A 17,470-nucleotide genomic window follows, 5' to 3' on the forward strand; every position below is an offset into this window, starting at 1 on the left:
TTCCCACAACTCATGATTCCCTGGCCAGTTACTGGTACAGCACAGCCTCAGAGAGATTCATCCCCTGACTTTGCTGGGATTCAGGGCTTTCACCTCATCTCTGCTGGCACAGCAGGAAGAGAAGCAAACACAAGTATAGTAGGTAGAAGGAGTAAATGAATCTTAAAATCATCAGTCCCAAGGCAACCACTACGCCTACAAGCATAATTTCTTCTTCTTTGCTACCCTAGGTCATGACCCTCATCCAAGAGAGAAAGGAAAGAAACTGTCTTTTCATCATTAATTTTGCTATGTCATTCAGGAAAACAACACTGACAATACCATAAAACCACAGTTTAAGTTGCCACTGGTACTTCAGCCAAAAGCTAATCACCACCATCAATTGTCTAATATTTCTCATTACCTCCTTAGTCATTCTAACAATCCACAGCAACTTATATAGGATCTGATTAAAATCTTTTTTGGCTGACAAGGAGCCAGCAGGAAAATAAAACTATCCCTCTTCTACCACAATACTGGGCCACTCCACATTGAAACAGATAATAAATCTGCATTCAAAAACGATGCAGCTGATGAATGCTGATCTAATTTTTAAAAACCCTAACTACTGACTGTGTCACGTGAAGCAGAATGCTGATAAGAGAAACCCTATCCATAGACTGTTGTACCATCAAAATTGGATTTAAGAAACCCAAACAACACAGAAAACAATCCATCATGCATAACTGCCAAGTTACTTGGTTTTCCTAATGCACCTGGTAAGCAATATCATGATCACATGAGTATGATTTTAAAATAATTTACAAATCTATTCATTGATATATATGTAAATTACAAAGTTTATATATAAAGTTCTGGAGCAGCATTCAAATCAATGCAGAAAATACAGCTCAATTAACTGTACCACTGGCTTCACACCCCAGGGTGGTATCTGCCAACAAAGATCCACCATTAACAAGCTTGACCAAGGTTTGCAGGCAGAACTTGGGTCAGTAGGACATCCTGAGTCTCAACAAAGCTGGGAACAAAGCCAGGTGCAGCACTGCCATGTCTCTGCAGTGAAGTGAGAGCATCCTATACACCAAATCTCACAGGAACTCAAAGCTACCACTTCCTTCAAGTTTATAGACAGGGTGCCAGGATTTTGAGCATGTCTCCTCAGCAGTACTGAATACTGTGAGCATGTTAAAACTATTTATGGGCCTCTTCTGTTGGCTCCTTCAGTAGAACACCAAGACACTTTAAGCTCTAAGACTTCATTCTTAGCATGCAGTGGCACGAACCTAGCATATACAGAAGAGCCTAAATCTTAGACAAAGAACGAAGGTCACAAGTTCACAGGGTCAGCAGGGCTGGTCTAAGAACGAAGATTTAACATTCACAACTACTACAGGCAATTACACACCCTCCCTTGCAAGAGCAAGTCACACTTTTCTCACTAAAACATATACATAACATAGCACTGCAGAAAGTTGTTTCTTCTCCCTTTCATCCCCTCCCCAAGGCACAACTGCTGGGTGTGGTTTATCATCCCACAGTGCAGGAGTGGAAGGCCTGACACTGCTCTCCTATGGGCTGCAGCAGAGTGTATAGACAGAGGAGAGGGAAAACACAATGCCAACTGGCATTCATCTAGGCTTTTTCAGAAATACTTCAAAAGCAAATATCTTGACAATTTTTCCGTTTAGTGAAATAGTTTCCCTGACTTTTTCAGCCCCTGGGTGTGATTAAATCTCTGCTTTCCCACCCCCCAACGTAATTCTTACACTTAAATCTTGCCATTTATATTATTACTTTAACAAATTAATCTTTCTCTATGGAGTGTCCCATACTGCTCTAGGGAGGCTCGTATGCTCCTGTGAGTCCTGTCAGATTTCTGTTGAGGTTTGAACTCCTAGACAGATCAAAGAGAAACTAATGGAAGAAACAGGGTTCTCCAGACTGGCAGGTAAAGCACTTCTCCTTGACAAGAAATAAGGGTGGTTTACAGAAACAATCAGGGAGACATTAGTGTTTCAGATTTGGTGGAACTATCCTGTAAAATACTACAGCAGTAATTTCTGTACTAGTGATTAATGATGGGTTTCACTGAATAGGGGGCCAATATTCACAGAATTCTTTGGGCTGGAAAACACCCCCAAGATCATCGATTTGCAGACCCTCTGCCATAGGGACATTTCCACCAGACCAGGTTGCTCAAAGCACCATCCAATCTGGCCTTGAACATTTCCAGGGATGGGGCATCCCACCCACAACTTCCCTGGGCAAACTGTGCCAGTGCCTCACTGCTCTCACAGCCAAGAGTTTCCTCCTAATAACTCATCTAAATCTATCTTCTTTCACTTTAAGGCTGTTCTCCCTTTTCCTATCACTACATGAAATGATGGCATATTGTTTTTTAGTTTATCTGAACAGCACAAATCAGATGAGTTATGGATAAAATTTTAGGCTGTACAAACGGCAGTGTTATGGAAATGTCACTCTGAAGAGCAACACAGCTTCACAAAGTAAGCCAGAAATTATCTGTGTCCAATATTTTCAAGTGTCAGAAATGTTACAATGCTGAAAGCAGAGTGCTTAGTGCACACACACATATGAAATTCTAATGTGGATTTGCCAAAAAATTTGATTTTTGAAAGACAATTTTTCTTCTAATCCTGCTGCTTCAAAAGATCAACAAGTTTAAGTGGCATAATGATAACAAAGGCAGGCCTTGAAGCCAAAATGAAACTAAATAAAGTCAACAGTATCAGTTTATTTCAGCAGTTCTGGATAAGAATATATACAAGAGCTATATAGCACCATAGCCTAAATATTTTAAAATTTAAAATGTAATCATCAATATACAAATTTACTGTTGTCCCCCATTTTTCCCCATCTTGACTTCCAGCTCAGTTTGACAGAATATATAATTTCTGGTTAAAAAGCACTGAACTGCTGCTACTCCAATTAGCTTACCTACTAAAAAAAAAAAAAAAAAAAAAAAAAAAAAAAAAAAGTTACACAAATTACTTTTGAATTTGCTTAAACTAGGCCTGAATAGAAATAATGTAAGGGATGACCTGGCCTCATCAAAGAGAGGAGCTACAATATCATTTTATTCAGCAAGGTTGGAATTTCGCAGAGTTATAAAAATTAATGCCAAGGATCTTAATATCTGGCTAGACTTGCATACTGTCTAGAATCTTTCCATGCAGCACACCAAAATGCTATATCCATTCTAAATTCACAAGTAACCACTACAGCTAATTAAAACATCATCTAAAATGACAAATATCATTGAAAATAATCCTTAAAACAATAACATCAAGTGATCAAATTCTATGTAGTTAATTGGACAGTCAATATTCTCACTCCCTATTTAAATGATCTTGTACGTCATGAAAATCTTACAGATTTCACTCAAATAATGTCATGCTTTTTGATGAAACATAAAATTTCTAAGGCTTATCATTTGCAAAAAATCCAGTAATTGCAATCATCACATATTAGGCTCTTGGGAAAAACAATTTTCTACATTTTATACAACTAGATCTCGAGTCAGAATCATGCATAGATGCAACTGGTTTACTCCAGAAGAAACTTGTGAATTAAAATTGGTATTATCTGAAGATGCATATTGTACTTAATCAGCTTGCTGAGGAATTCTTCTACTCTTTACAAAGAATTGTTTGTCTTTGCTTACTAAATGTGCACCTTGATCATATGCAGCATGAGATCAGAAAAAGCATGTGGCTTTAAAAAATGAGCCTTAGTTTCAGTGGAGTTGCTGGTTTTCAATGCCCATTTTTTTCCTTCATTTTTTTTCCATGAGATCTACAACACAATGGTAAAATAAATATGCTATTTACTGACTGGGAGGACTGTGGAGGGAATTGACAGTGGGGAGATGAGAGGAAAATGGGAGGTCAGGTTCCAGAAGAAACATGCAATTACTGGATGATACACAAATGAACTTTGCACACACTGAACACACCAAATATTATGCACTGCAACACAAAGAAAAACAGCTATTTCAGAAGTAGATAAGAATTTGAAGCACTGGTTAATTAAAAATACCAGAAAAAGGCATCCTTAAAGACAGACAGAAAATTAAAAAGCACAGTAACGACCACCTACATATTTTTATGCTTTGGTACTTTTCCATCTATACATTATGAAAAAAAGGCAACACTTGTGAAAAAAAGCATCTTGCAGACATACAGGGGGTCACAAAAGCTATGAAAGAGATACTTAATGCAGGTTCCTGAGCAGATGACAAGCCATGAAACTTTCACCTTTAGGTAGTTATGATGATCTGATGTCTCTTTTATGATATCAGCCATTTTTTAATTAAATCTACAATGTGTTTAACAAGCAATTCTTCCATCAATCTTTGATGTGTTTTACTTATAAAGCAATGACAGTTTTCAGTTCAGGCTCCTCAAAGTTCCAGAGAAACCATTTTCCACTCACTTGCTTTGAAAGCCATTAAAACAACTTGATGAAGAACAGCAGCAGGGGGCTAACAGAAACCAAGGCTTAGGAACAATCTTTAGATTTTTCTCCTAAGACTTTCTCACAGACCCTCCTCACAAAGATCCTCAGGGCTTTTCATCCTCTCTTTCTCCCCACCCCCTCCCAAAAATCAGTTCAAAGTGACAGATGCAACTAGCTCCAGATTCTGCTCTTTTCTTAATTTCACTTTTACCTCTCAATTTTGATAGACTCAACTGAAATCTGATTCCCACAGAGGTAGTACCCTTATCATCTTCCCAGTGGGAAAAAAAGATTCAAGTAACTTGTGAGCACCTTCTAATCTCTCTTCCATTCTAATAGAGAGCACTCTTAGTGAGAAATGTAACTATTACTTAAATACCACATACTACTGGCATTCAGTAATTGAATGAATTGGTGATTAATTGATTAGTGATTCATAAACAGTTTTATGTGTTACTGCAGTATTTCTGAATCTTGCATGACAGTGACCCTGTAAAAGTTTCAATACTGGGATATAAAGAACTATGCAAGCCAACTGTAAATGATCTTTAAAATGGGAATTGCCTATAACAAACGATAAATTCTTTGGTTATAGTTTCATGCAAATGCAGAAATCAGTTTTATGGAAACTACATCTATTAGGACAGTACTTATGCTAATTAGAATCAGTAGACCAGATTTTTTGCCTCTATTTTGCTGCTCTCACCATAATTTTATTTCTTTGGTTACAGCTAACTGAAGGACAAATTTCATTATGGAAAATTTTGTGGAACATCCATAACTCCAAAGCTCTACCAACTCTGCAGTTGCTGTATTCAAGCAATGCCACTGTGTCAAGATACCGAAGAAGGAATTTCTCAAACATGAACAGCTAATTCCATGAATCAGGACTATGGGACACATTAATCCCAGAATCTGTTTACAGTTCCTTGCTTTTCACAAATGAGAGCTACAGTTGCAGTACACATGGTGAGGAGCAACCAGGGACTAAAGGAGGCAGCCTCATGTCTCCTCAACTTGAGGACAGGGGCAGCACATCTGAGGGATTGGAGGTCAGGAAGGACAGATGGTGGGCATTCCCATTACAGCTAAGTCATCTCTTGTCCTTACAACATTGAGCTTTATGTTTTCCAGTTGGTGACTCTCACAGTTTGTGTTTCTGCATTATTTTACCGAGCTTGTATCTGTAACTCAAACTGTGAGAATACATTGTGGAATAAATTTCTAGATGTCTTGTGAAAAAAAAATCTCATTGATATTTTCTCATAACATTAACAATTATACTTTCTGCTTGTCCTCCCTTCAGCTAAAGTAATACATTATTAAAATTTTAGTGTGAGATGTTTTTAATGAGTTTTTCTTTAAAGAACTTTGAAAAAAAATCTCATAAGAATTCTAAGTCAGAAAACTGACATACAGCCCTATATGCAAACATGCAAAAAGTTTCTGTTGGCTTTCTGACTAACTACATCATAAATATTGGAAAAGGATCCATCAAGAATATAAACAAAGGAAGTCCAAGAAGAAACAATACCCTAAGGAACAGGAAGAGTTATGTACGATTTTCTACAAGCATTCAATCACTTTACAGAATTGAAAAAATGTTAAGGCTGGAAGGACCTCACAAGATCACTCAGTACAAGTCTCTTAACAGTGGCAGGATCAAACATATGCTATGTGAGTGCTATGTAATACATGCCAGATACAGAATATGCTTCTAAGCATTATCCAGTCAGAGCCTCCATTCCAGGCTGTTCCATCATTCAAACTATTCCACCATTTGTGCAGTCTTATGACTAAAATAAACACTTTCAATCCTATACATGCAATAGCACTCTAAGATTGTTATGCTGGAAGTACATGACTTAGAATTTATCATGAACACTCCTGTGGCATAATAATTTAATTAAAATTAGTATTACCACTACTTCTTTCTATATTAATTTTCAAGACTGTTTACTTCTCCAGAGGGGTAAACTTTTCTTTTCCCCTATTTTCTATTTTCAGAGAAAGAACATCTCTCACCTTCAGGAGTTTAGCCTCATTTCCCTATAATGTATTCATCACCACTCAGCACATCTGTCCCAGCAAATCCCATTTCCTGTTCTATTCATGAGGCTCAGCAACCTGGAGCTTTAGTGATTGCCGCCACACTTTTCCCATGGCCTTCTCACCTCTCACCCCCCCACGCACCCCGCTCCCATTGTTTATCATCTGTTCTCCCCTGCTGCAAACTGCTGTCAGATGTTCACTTATCCCTAATCTTACTCACTGCCTTTGATATTCTTTCTAATCCAACAACCTGTCAACTGGGGCATCAGCCCATGTCCACACCAGCTGCTCTGTCACAGGCCGTAAGATTCCCTCTCTGCTCCAAGAGGTATTTAAAGGATTTTGACACAGCAACCCCAATGTGAAACAAATAATTAATGCTGTTTTGATCAGTGATCAGTGCTTTAGTGTGACATGAGCTGACCACTAAGAAAAACTGAGCTCTACTTTGTTTAAACTTCAGTAAACTTTAGTGTTACTGTATTAACAAGATTTTGATCAATGTCTGAAGGACAGTACCAAAAAACTAAGTTAACTTTAGTTAAAAATTATGGAGAATAATTGATCTGAGTGCAAGTCAGAGGGGCAGATAACATTATATGCCTGCTGTGTAAAACATGCTCATTTATGCAGTATCAATTTGTGCAGAGTTTTCAGAGCACGGGAGCTGACCTTTTATGAGTTACAGCTGAAAATACAAATGTATTTTAAATATGGCAGCAGCTGAGATAAAATTATTTCAAATACACTTGTTTTCAGGAACAGAGTAGGATAGTTTCATCCCCTATAGAACATCAAACCCTGACATTTTAAAGAATGCTGCCATTTATAGAAAATATCTAATTTCCATGATACTCAGATTTGCTATAAACACAATTTTACAGCATTCAACTGCTTTAAAACATATCAAATACACATAATGTCATAGCTGAGATTGTGATTCAGATGACAGATTTTTTGTATGAGGAAAAGTTTCTGCTATTTAAGCAAACACATGAACTTTTATCCAAACTGAAAAACAAATACAGCATTTAGTTGTTGGAAGAACATGAGCACAATTTTATTTCTCATATCTAACTGCAATTACTACAAGAGAGATGGTACCAAATAAGAAAAAAAAAAGCCTACTTTTTACCCTACAGTAGTTGTATTTCATACACAAAAGTACAATAAAACTTCAGTGATGAATTTTGTAACATGGTTCATTCACTTAGAACTAAACCACTTTTATTCCTAGGGCTTGTCTATACCAGGACATCAAGAAAATGAATCTGAAATAAGTACCTTTATGAACTTGAATTCTGCTACTTAAACTCCATTAAACCCCTGTGTGGACACAGTCATCCAGTTTAGTTTACTGCTCCCTTAGGGCACGCACTGGAAAGTTAACATGGATTAAGGTAGGGTATGAATTCAAAGTGCAATCGTACTTTGAAAATGGTTTAACGTAAACAGAACCAGACTCTTTGTTGTAGAATGAGACATGGAGTTAATCAGGAAAGTCCTGTGCAGACAAGTCCTTGCAGATGAGGCTACTGGAGTGGTATTGCCAGAGCTGATGGCTTTCAACTGCTTCATCTGCAGACCTGGAAACATCTTCCAGGGAAGCTGCAGGCCTTGGTAGCACATTAAGCCTGCTGATAATTGATCTGCTTTTCTTAGCTGCCTCACATGGGTGACCTACAAGTATTCCAGTGTCACACACTGAGCTGCATATCAGAACTTGAGAAGCATGGTTTAAGCTGACTACAACTCACTCCTACACTCATCTTAACTTCACAGTTACTGTGCAGTAACCCAAGTAGTCTGATGGCATTAAATGAGATTTTACTGATCGTTTGTGTAAGTGCAGACACATTTCAGCTACAAAAGGTGCTCAACAAGGTCTTATTCTTTCCATTACGTGACATTTGCTGTCACAAGTGTGTTAAATCATAGTATGACTGACCTAAAAATACAAAGTTTTGTCTCTGTCAACTACTTTTCATGCATTTACTTCAAAGCTTACATTCACTTGTCAAAGCATACTGGATAAAGAAATTAAGACTAACATGACATAATTTCACTGAAACAAAAACAACTACTGCTCTTATTAACCAATGCTTCCCATTTCCCCCCTTTAGTAACTCATGTCTTATACAAAAATAACTAGTACAAATTTTCAGAGTTGAATTCAAAGCATATGGCAGAGCCAGAAGCAGATATGCCTAGATTCCTCAGTTCCTTTTCTTAAATCTGTGTTCTAATTGCAGAGAACACCATTCCTCTCAAAGGAAATTATGCTCCCACAGGACTTAACTCCCTAATGCTGTCTTTGCAAAAACTTTTCTTTCTTTTCTTTTACCCATATGAAAGAATTACACTGCACCTCAACTGCATTCACTGTTAACACAGAAGCAGTCAGATCAAAAATCAGTCTCATCCAGAATCTGCCTCTGACAGAAGCCAAAATGCCCAAGGAAGACTATAGTGTTAAAACACTCTCAGACTCCTGCAATTTGCAGCTCAGGGACTCCCTGAGCTGGAAGCAGTATGTTTCCATTTAGGATTAATACTCAACACTGACATAACAGACTTGACAAGCTGAAGAAAATGAGACAAACTTCACAGGGAAAAAAATGGCATCTCCTTTCACTGCACTATTGCTTTAAAAAAATGAACTGCAAATAAATGTGTTACTTGGTAACATATTTCCTACTACTGGAACCTTTTGAAGATTGAACAGAAGACTTACTTGTTTGAACAGGTAACTTAAAAATCTGTTTACTCCCTCAACAGCATAATTTTTAACTGTCAAAACAGAAAAGAATGTTTTATGTTTATAAAAAAGCAGACGGAAGTTCCAGAGAATATTTCAGGCAGCTGGGCAAATTCATGTTGCTATTACCATATACAAAAATTCCTAAATGCAAAATAAGATTGTTAATATTATTGTTACACTGCCCTGCTTTGCTTTTTCATCTTCAAAGTTTTCTTGGCATTAATAATACAGGCCTCACTTCTTTCTCCATGTATACACATATTTTAATCTTGATGACATCTCCAAGACAAAAATTGTAAGACACAGTGGTTGCTCATGGTCACAAAAGAAAGCAGTAGCAAACTCAGATCAGAAGAAATTCTTTCTTCACTGATGAACTGCACCCTTCTCATAAAGCACATTTTCTACCCATTACAAAGTTCATGAGGTGTTAAAATCTACAGCAGCCTTGAAAATTGGTTTATAACAACTGCAAAAGTCAAAGATAAAATAATTTAATTCCCTTAACAGTGAATAAAAAACATGAACTTGAAGGGAGCATTTTTCATGTTTAACTTTAAAATAAATTATTCTAAGTATTAAATCAATAGAGGAAATGTGATGCTAAGGCACTGACCTACTCTGAAGTGTGGAAGGAATGTGAAGCTCAGAAAAGAGCGACTAGTTCCAATTTAGCACTACTGACTGCATGCTTCAGTCAATATGCACCGAGTTTTTAAGGTTTATCCCACCCCCATCATTGAAACAGATGCCCATTCACCATTCCACAGATTCAAAACACAAACTCACTCACATACAAACACACTGGGAAAATTACTGACAGTTGGTTCTAGTCTGGTGGCAAACTTCTAAAAGTTCCTGGGCAGAATGCACAAATATGTTTATACAATGCAAGGAAACAGTGGCAAGAGCTCCCCTGCCAGAACAACTTTCAAAAACAAAGGTACAGGAGTCTGGGCGAGATCCACAAAGGCTTTGATATGTGAGCTCTGGACAAAAGTTTCTGTAACAGCTCAAGGTATTATTCCCCCAGCTAGATGTTTCCCCCCAGCTGATGGATGCTCTGCCTCCCCTTTGAAGGGTGCTGTCCCTAGCACAGAGGTCACCAGAAAGAATATGCAAAGGCAATTCACTCGGTTCTGTGGAAAGCTCAGTGATTTGGCTTAAAGGGCTGATGGCAGTGGGTTTGAATTGGAACAACAGAGCAAGAGCTGGAGCAAATCCACCTTCTGCTGATTCCCAGGGGTTAAGAACGATAAGTACAGGGAAACACTTGCATGCAGTAACTTCTTAAATTGCTACAGCAATATCTACCATAGCTCTGTCAAAATCCTGTGCAAGGGTCCAAATCTAACATGCAGAACCACTGAAACCCCTCCCTGCTCAGGTGCTGATTAAGAAGACTTCATTGTATCCAAATCCCATTTGGGAGTGCTGCTCAAAATCTTAAGGACTTTCCTTAACTATTACTACTCAGAGTCAACTTCTTGACTCGGAGTCTCAGCAGAGTTCTTAAATTTTTTTTTTGTTTTTTTTTTTTTGTTTTTTTTTTTTTTGTCTAAAATATAGGCTAGTGCCCAGCTAGCATACACAAAAGAGAGCTGAAGATTTATACACAAATGTGTTTCCCAGCAGTGAGCACACTCTGCTGTGATGTGGGAAGAAATATTAATTGAAGTGAGATCTTGCAGCCTGACTCTACCACATCCCAGGGAAATGCCCTAGCCCTTGGGCATTGAGTTAATCTCTCATTAGCCATCCCTCTGGTCTCTTGAATAAATTATTTATGAAAAGCAGAAAAACTTCAATAGGAAAAAGTGAAAAGAGATTTACCATGGAGTTCCTGGTAAAGAAGCCAATTCTTCAGGAGGTGATGTATGTTTAAAAAAAAAGCCAATTTAGATAACAAATCAATTTGCACTTTGGGGGCAAGCACACATTAAAGCTTAACAGATGCTATCCTCTATGTGAGAAAATGAATTTTCTTCTCTTAGTATCAAGCAAAACCAAAATATATAGGGACAGAGGGTTCCTACTGACAAAATGAAGAGAATATTTCCCAGGCTAAGTGAGATATCTTGTCCATCTCCCAGCCCCAAGCTACCTCACTTCAAATATGGTTGATTTGACTAAGGGCCCCACCTGGAGCAGGGCTGACAGCTGAAAATCCCAAATAGAAGCTGAGGTCTCTTTTTAAGTTCTGTCAGACACTATTTTTAAGAATATAAACCTAATCTATACTTTACCCCTCCATATTGGCCATCATGAAAACCTGGCTGCAGTTTGCTGAATTCTACAGCTCCTTAGCTGCACTTCCATTTCTACCTTTACATTACACAAAGACAGAACTAATCATTTAAATGAGTGACTAATACAGTGATTTTTCCAGCAAGCCAGACTATTCTCCATAGCTTGGATGCCCAACACAAAGCTGTAGGGTGCTTCAATCTGCAAGGTTCAAAACCTGGAAGTCTTTTGGAAAGCTACACATCTACTTTTATGCTCTACAGGAAAATTTAGAGCTCATTGCTTTCATTTAAAATACAGATGGGCAGAAGGAGAGGATGATGAAACACTTCATGTGAAAAGCTCTCTTGACCCTTGACAGGAAGGACAGAATCCACCATGGGCATAAATTGCTGTAACTTCAGGAACTGCCATGATTTCTTATAATCCTCACTTCAGTGAAAGAGCCAGAAACTGACATTTTTCTCACAGTCTTTTGGAAGAGTATTTCTATATGTAACCAAATAGAGTGTAAAGGATGACTGAAGCTCTTATGACACAGGAGAACATGGGAATCAAGCACAAACCTACCTGGACACTGCTGTGGTTCTCTCTAACATGACAGTAACTGCCTGACTGGATTCTACGTACACACAACTCTGTTCTTGTGTTTATCCACAGCTCAGCCTGAGCATCTGCATGTCCAAGGAAAATACTCAGCTGGCCAAAACAATCCTTGGGCCTGCAACTGGAAATGTGTAAAATGCCTCTGAGAGCAGGCAGACAATGATCTGAGTCTGTGGCTCCACTCTCCATCAATCAGGTGAGACCACAGCCTCCTTCAGATGTAACCTGTGTGGGTTTACAAAAATACCTCCAGAATCACAGAATATTCTGAGATGGAAGGGACCCACCAGAATCATTGATCCAACTCCTGAGTGAATGGCCCATACAGGGACTGAGCCTGTGACCTTCATGTTATTAGCACCATGCTCTGACCAACTGAGGTAATTTACTCAGCATTTTGTTTAGATTTCAGCCCTCAAATGGATCCTCATCTGATGTCTTACAGATTTTGAGTGGTCTGTAAAGCTGCTAGAACAACAGTGATTTACAACTCAGTGGGGTGCAGGTTGAATGGATAAAATCAGACGAGCAAGGTACACTGAAATGCAAATCACCTATCTCAGTTTCTTTAAAATAATAAAACTTATGTTTATGTTAAAGACTTTGTTGCATTAGATATGGTAATAGGATTTAAATTATCTCCACACAAGTAGCATAATTTTGATATGAAATGTCTAAAAATCAATGCTGTTACTTAAGCATTCCTGAATACTTGGAAATAATCTCAAAATCCTACACTGTATGTAAAAATTATTTCCATTTCCTCTTTGTACAGAAAAGCAGTAGTTGTGAAAGAAAACAAATTAATAAAACCTCTCTCACTCTCTATATGACCTTGGACAGAAAATATATATTAAAAATCAATGCCTATTTTAGGAATATACCTCTCTGAAAATAGATTTCAAATTCTCAGTCTTCAAGGCCTCAATTATCCCTCATTAATATCATATAAACACCAAAAAAATGTATCAATGAATCTTCTTCGGACTACAATGAATTATAAGGGATGTGTTATAGTTTCACAAAATTTACCTGTAAGATCACCTCAAGTCCACAGATTGCATAATTTTGGTATCCAAACTATTTTCAGTTTTCACAGTGCAAAAAATGCCATTATTCAAGTTTTTTCCCACTAAATTATTCTATTATCCAGAAAGACTTTTTTATTAGATTTGGGTCAAGTTCAGCAAGCAAGTGCAGGGAATTCATGGCAGGGGGAAATTAGTGTTACTGTAAGATACAGCAATTAGGAACTGGGAAGAAGAAAAGTTTCTTTTCTTTTTCCAGCTAGTGAATTAAAATAGTTGGACAAAGGAAGACCTACTCAGCATAAAAGTGTTAAGATCAAGGCCTAGATTTTGGAAACAATTGTCAGAGATGAGGTGAAAATTTCAAAAATTCTTAAGCAGAACAGGAATCTAACTCTCTTGGATTTTAGACACTTGAGTGTTTAATGGGGCTTTCAGCAGACTTAAATGCTTCTGAAACAATTAGTCAAATGAGTGAAAATATTTAGTATTTCCTCTGGTTAGTAAGTCAGTTTTTAGATGCAAAATGTGTTTCAATAAATGCAGGGCCTGCTTCTCAGGTCAGGTACAGGCAGTGTGCTCACACTGAGCCATGCTCTCAGTAGGCTGGACACAAGCCAGCCTCTCTGCACATGCCATAGAAACTACATTTTCAAGTTCATTTTAAGACAGTGCTGCAGCCAAGAGAAACAATCTCTGCCCTCACCAGGCCCCAAACACTCATCCCTAACTACCACATTACCACCTCCCCTCTGCCAGCATAATGAACTGAATCACTGATCTTGTTTAGCTTAAAATTGACTTCTTTTTTTGGCTGGATTAGGTTTGACCCTGGTCCAGCTCACTCAGTTGCTGCATAGAAACTTGTGCAAGGAGAGGAAGTAGCAAAAAGGGCAAGTCGACTTCATTTAGTGATAATGCTGGTCTCTGTCAATGCACAGCACATGACCAAACATATCCTTATTTCTTCTTTACAATACTCATCACATCTAAGGCACATCAATTAAATGTAATTTTGCAATACTGTTTCAAACATTTTAATTAAATCCCATTTTTCATGTAAATAGAACGTGACTCAGAAATTAAAGTGAAATTAAATAGTAAGACCCATCACACGTAAACTAAGCCAGCAAAAATTCAGAACATGAAAGAATGTTTTTCAGGTTTTCTTCTGATACTTAAAAAGATATAATTCAGTATAAAGCTCTCAGCTGTTCATAAATCAAAATGGTTGATTTATCCCAGTGAGAAGAGAGCTTTTTTTAGGAAAATAATGTACAAAATACTTTTTTTTTAAATGTTAAAAATCAGCTTATCTGCTTTGATGAAACCTATTCGAACCCTTGCTTTTCCTTTTCTGCACTTTATCTCACTATTGGACTCAATACATTCCTCTTCTGCCTTTCCAACCGATGTGTTTAGAAGCAAAGAAGGAATGAGAGATGTGTTTCCATCATCTATTTCTCCTTCATTTCCCCCTCCACCACTCTGCCTGGGTAAAAGCTCACCCTGGACCAGCCAACAGCCAGGACCAAGGAAAGCATCCAAGGGACATGCAAGGCTTTGTGCTGTGAGATGTGACTTTCCTCTCAAGGCTTGCATTCCTGCTGCTGCTGGAGGTACCAGTTCCAGTGATGCTGTGAAAGGTGGCTCATGTTGATATAAACATGATATGGGATGGGATTTCCTTCCTCACTTCCCACCTGCAGGACTGAGGCTGTTCACAGAATCACAGCATGGTCAGGGTGGGAAGGGGCCTCTGGAGATCACTGGAGCAGGGAACACAGGAACGATTCCAGGTGGGCTTGGAAAGTCTCCAGAGAGGGAGACTCAGTGACCGCCCTGGGCAGCCTGCTCCTCGATGTGAAATCCATCCTTATGTTGAAGTGAAACTTGTGTTTGTCTATGGCCACTGCTGCTCATCCTGTCACTGGGCATCACTGAAGAAGAGTCTGGCACCGTCCTCTTGGCACCCACTTTTGGGGTATTTATATGTATTAATGGAATCTCCTCTCAGTATTCTCTTCCCTAGACTGAACAGGCCAGCTCCCACAGTCTGTCCTCATTAGAAAGATGCCCCGGACCCCTCAAGGTTTTTGGATGAAAGGGACGGGCTGCTGCGGTCTGGCCAGCAAGGGCTCGAGATGTGAACCACTCACACCAAAGCAAGGCCCAGACGGAGAGGGAACCCAAACACCAGCACGGGGTGAAAGTGACAGCGCAGCCCCGTGTGGGCGGCGGACACAGAGCACACCCACGGGGAACCGGCGGCACCCACGGCACTGACCCCACGGTCTGCGGGGCCACCGGCGCTGCCCTCCCCGAGCCCCTCCTCAGGGCGGGCCGAGGGCCGGGGGCGCTGCGGGCGGAGCGGGGCGGGCGGCGCCATGAGGTGACAGCGGCGCTGCTGCAAAATGGCGCAGGCGGGCGCCGAGGGGCCCCGCAGGGACGGGGCACGGCGGGCGGGCGGGCGGCGCCACTCACCTGCCGGTAAGAGAGGCGGAAAGGCCGCAGGTAGAGGGAGGAGGTGCAGGGCTGCACCGCCAGCTCCTCGATGGCCTCCATCCCTGTCGGGGCAGGAGGAGGAGGGAGGAGGAGGAGGAGGAAGGGGAGAGGCGCGCGCAGCCGCCCGGAGCTGGCGGCGCTGCCCGGCCTCTGCCCTCGGACGAGTCACGGAATGCCGCGCTGCACCCTAAACGGGACACACGAGCCTCGCCGCCTTCATCCGCAGAATCACCGAGGTTGGAAGAGATCTATAAGATCATCCGGTTGAAGCGTCCAGCTAGCGCTGCCCCTGTAACCCTTAAACCACTGAACCGCACCGCCCAGTGCCTGATCCAGGCACCTCTTAAACTGGTGACTCCACCATCTCCCTGGGCAGCCTGTTGCAATGTCTGACCATTATAACAGTGAAAAAATGTTTCTACTATCTATTCTGAATCTCCCCTCTCTTAGCTTAAGGCTGTTTATTCTTTTCCTCTCACTGCAAGCACGGAAGAAGAGACCGGCCCCCACCTAACTCACTACAGCCTCCCGTCATGGAGTGGAATTATTCTCCAGAAACATCTATTTGCCATCCTGTTTTCTCAGGAGCTTTGCGGATGCTCTCAGAGCATCACTTATTCCCATAATTTACACCAAAATTTGCGGGGTATGCCGGCACTGAACTGAAACCCACCCCCCTCCTCCAAAGCCTTGATGGGATCTGCGTGCTCCCGGGTTATCCCATTCCTGGACACCATCAGGCTTTGCAGAATGAGCAAAAAAAGCTTTTCTTGCTGTGAAAAGCACAGTCCCTTCTGCCTGCCTGCATGCGTGGTGCTTTCATGCTGAAAGGGGATTGTATGAGTGCTGTGGAAAATGCAGGTACAATAGAGATTCATGGATAACCTGCAGTCCATCGCTCGATGCATCTCCAGATTTCCTTTTCAGCTTCCAGTACTGGCCATGCACTCAGCCCATGGCAGAAGAATGAATGCAGCTCAGTTAGACTCCCCTGGCTGTTTTCAAATTATGACGTTGTTATGCCTCTCCTTTTATGTCATTATTCATTTAAGCAAAACACTTAGATTTACCAATTTTGTGGTTTTCGTCTAAAATGAAACAGTTATACAACGTTAGGCTGCATTACTCTGACTGCTTTATTACTTCTAATAATTATTTTCTAGGTTCGTGTGCAACAGAGCTCACAATTTGTGGTGGTTGTTATCTCTCTGGTTTGTTATCACTTTCCATGCAGATGTGCCTGTGTACAGCAATTAAGGTGCCATTTAAATCAAAATATTTTGTCAATGTATTGGCCACATTGAGAATAATCTGAAATTTCCTGTATCTTTTTCTTTTTTTTGTCTTCCTTTGTACTGCCACTGCATCACTAAGAAAGTTAATTGTCTTGTAATGTGGTAGTAAGAATTTCAGCAGTCTGTCTAGAAGGAACAGATCCAGCAATTACAAAATCAGAAGTAAATGAGGTAGCACTTACATTGCAGAATACTTACCATCAGTTCTGATAACGTAAGTGGCAAAAAAAATTCTTGGTGGGGCTGAAAAGTGTGGTTTTAAAAGTATGTTTGTAAAGCTATCATAAAAAATAGGCAAGGAAATGTATTTTATTAGCTGACTTCAAAAATATTTGTGTAACTCTGTTTGCATCACTGTATATGTCTACATATTTCTTTCTTTTTTTTCAGAATGATCTCAAGGTCATTCAGAGCTCCTGGGAACTTAAGCTATATTTTTCTAGTAAGTTATTTCAGTCCTCCAAGTCCAATTTAAGTATAAACACAGTTTCCATGCA

General features: G+C 39.8%; 1 protein-coding gene across 1 annotated transcript in view; it reads right to left on the reverse strand.

Annotated features, from left to right (window-relative positions):
- The window catches only part of NUDT14 (nudix hydrolase 14), a 58,829-nt gene extending 42,880 nt beyond the window's left edge, over nt 1–15,949 (reverse strand). The window contains exon 1 of the mRNA XM_079309201.1: nt 15,658–15,949. Coding sequence (XP_079165327.1) covers nt 15,658–15,738 — 81 coding nt within the window. The 5' untranslated portion in view covers nt 15,739–15,949. The remainder of the gene's footprint in view (nt 1–15,657) is intronic.
- Between the last annotated feature and the right edge of the window lie 1,521 nt (nt 15,950–17,470).

This window comes from Erithacus rubecula, assembly GCF_903797595.1.
Source record: "Erithacus rubecula genome assembly, chromosome: 6".
NCBI lineage: Eukaryota > Metazoa > Chordata > Aves > Passeriformes > Muscicapidae > Erithacus > Erithacus rubecula.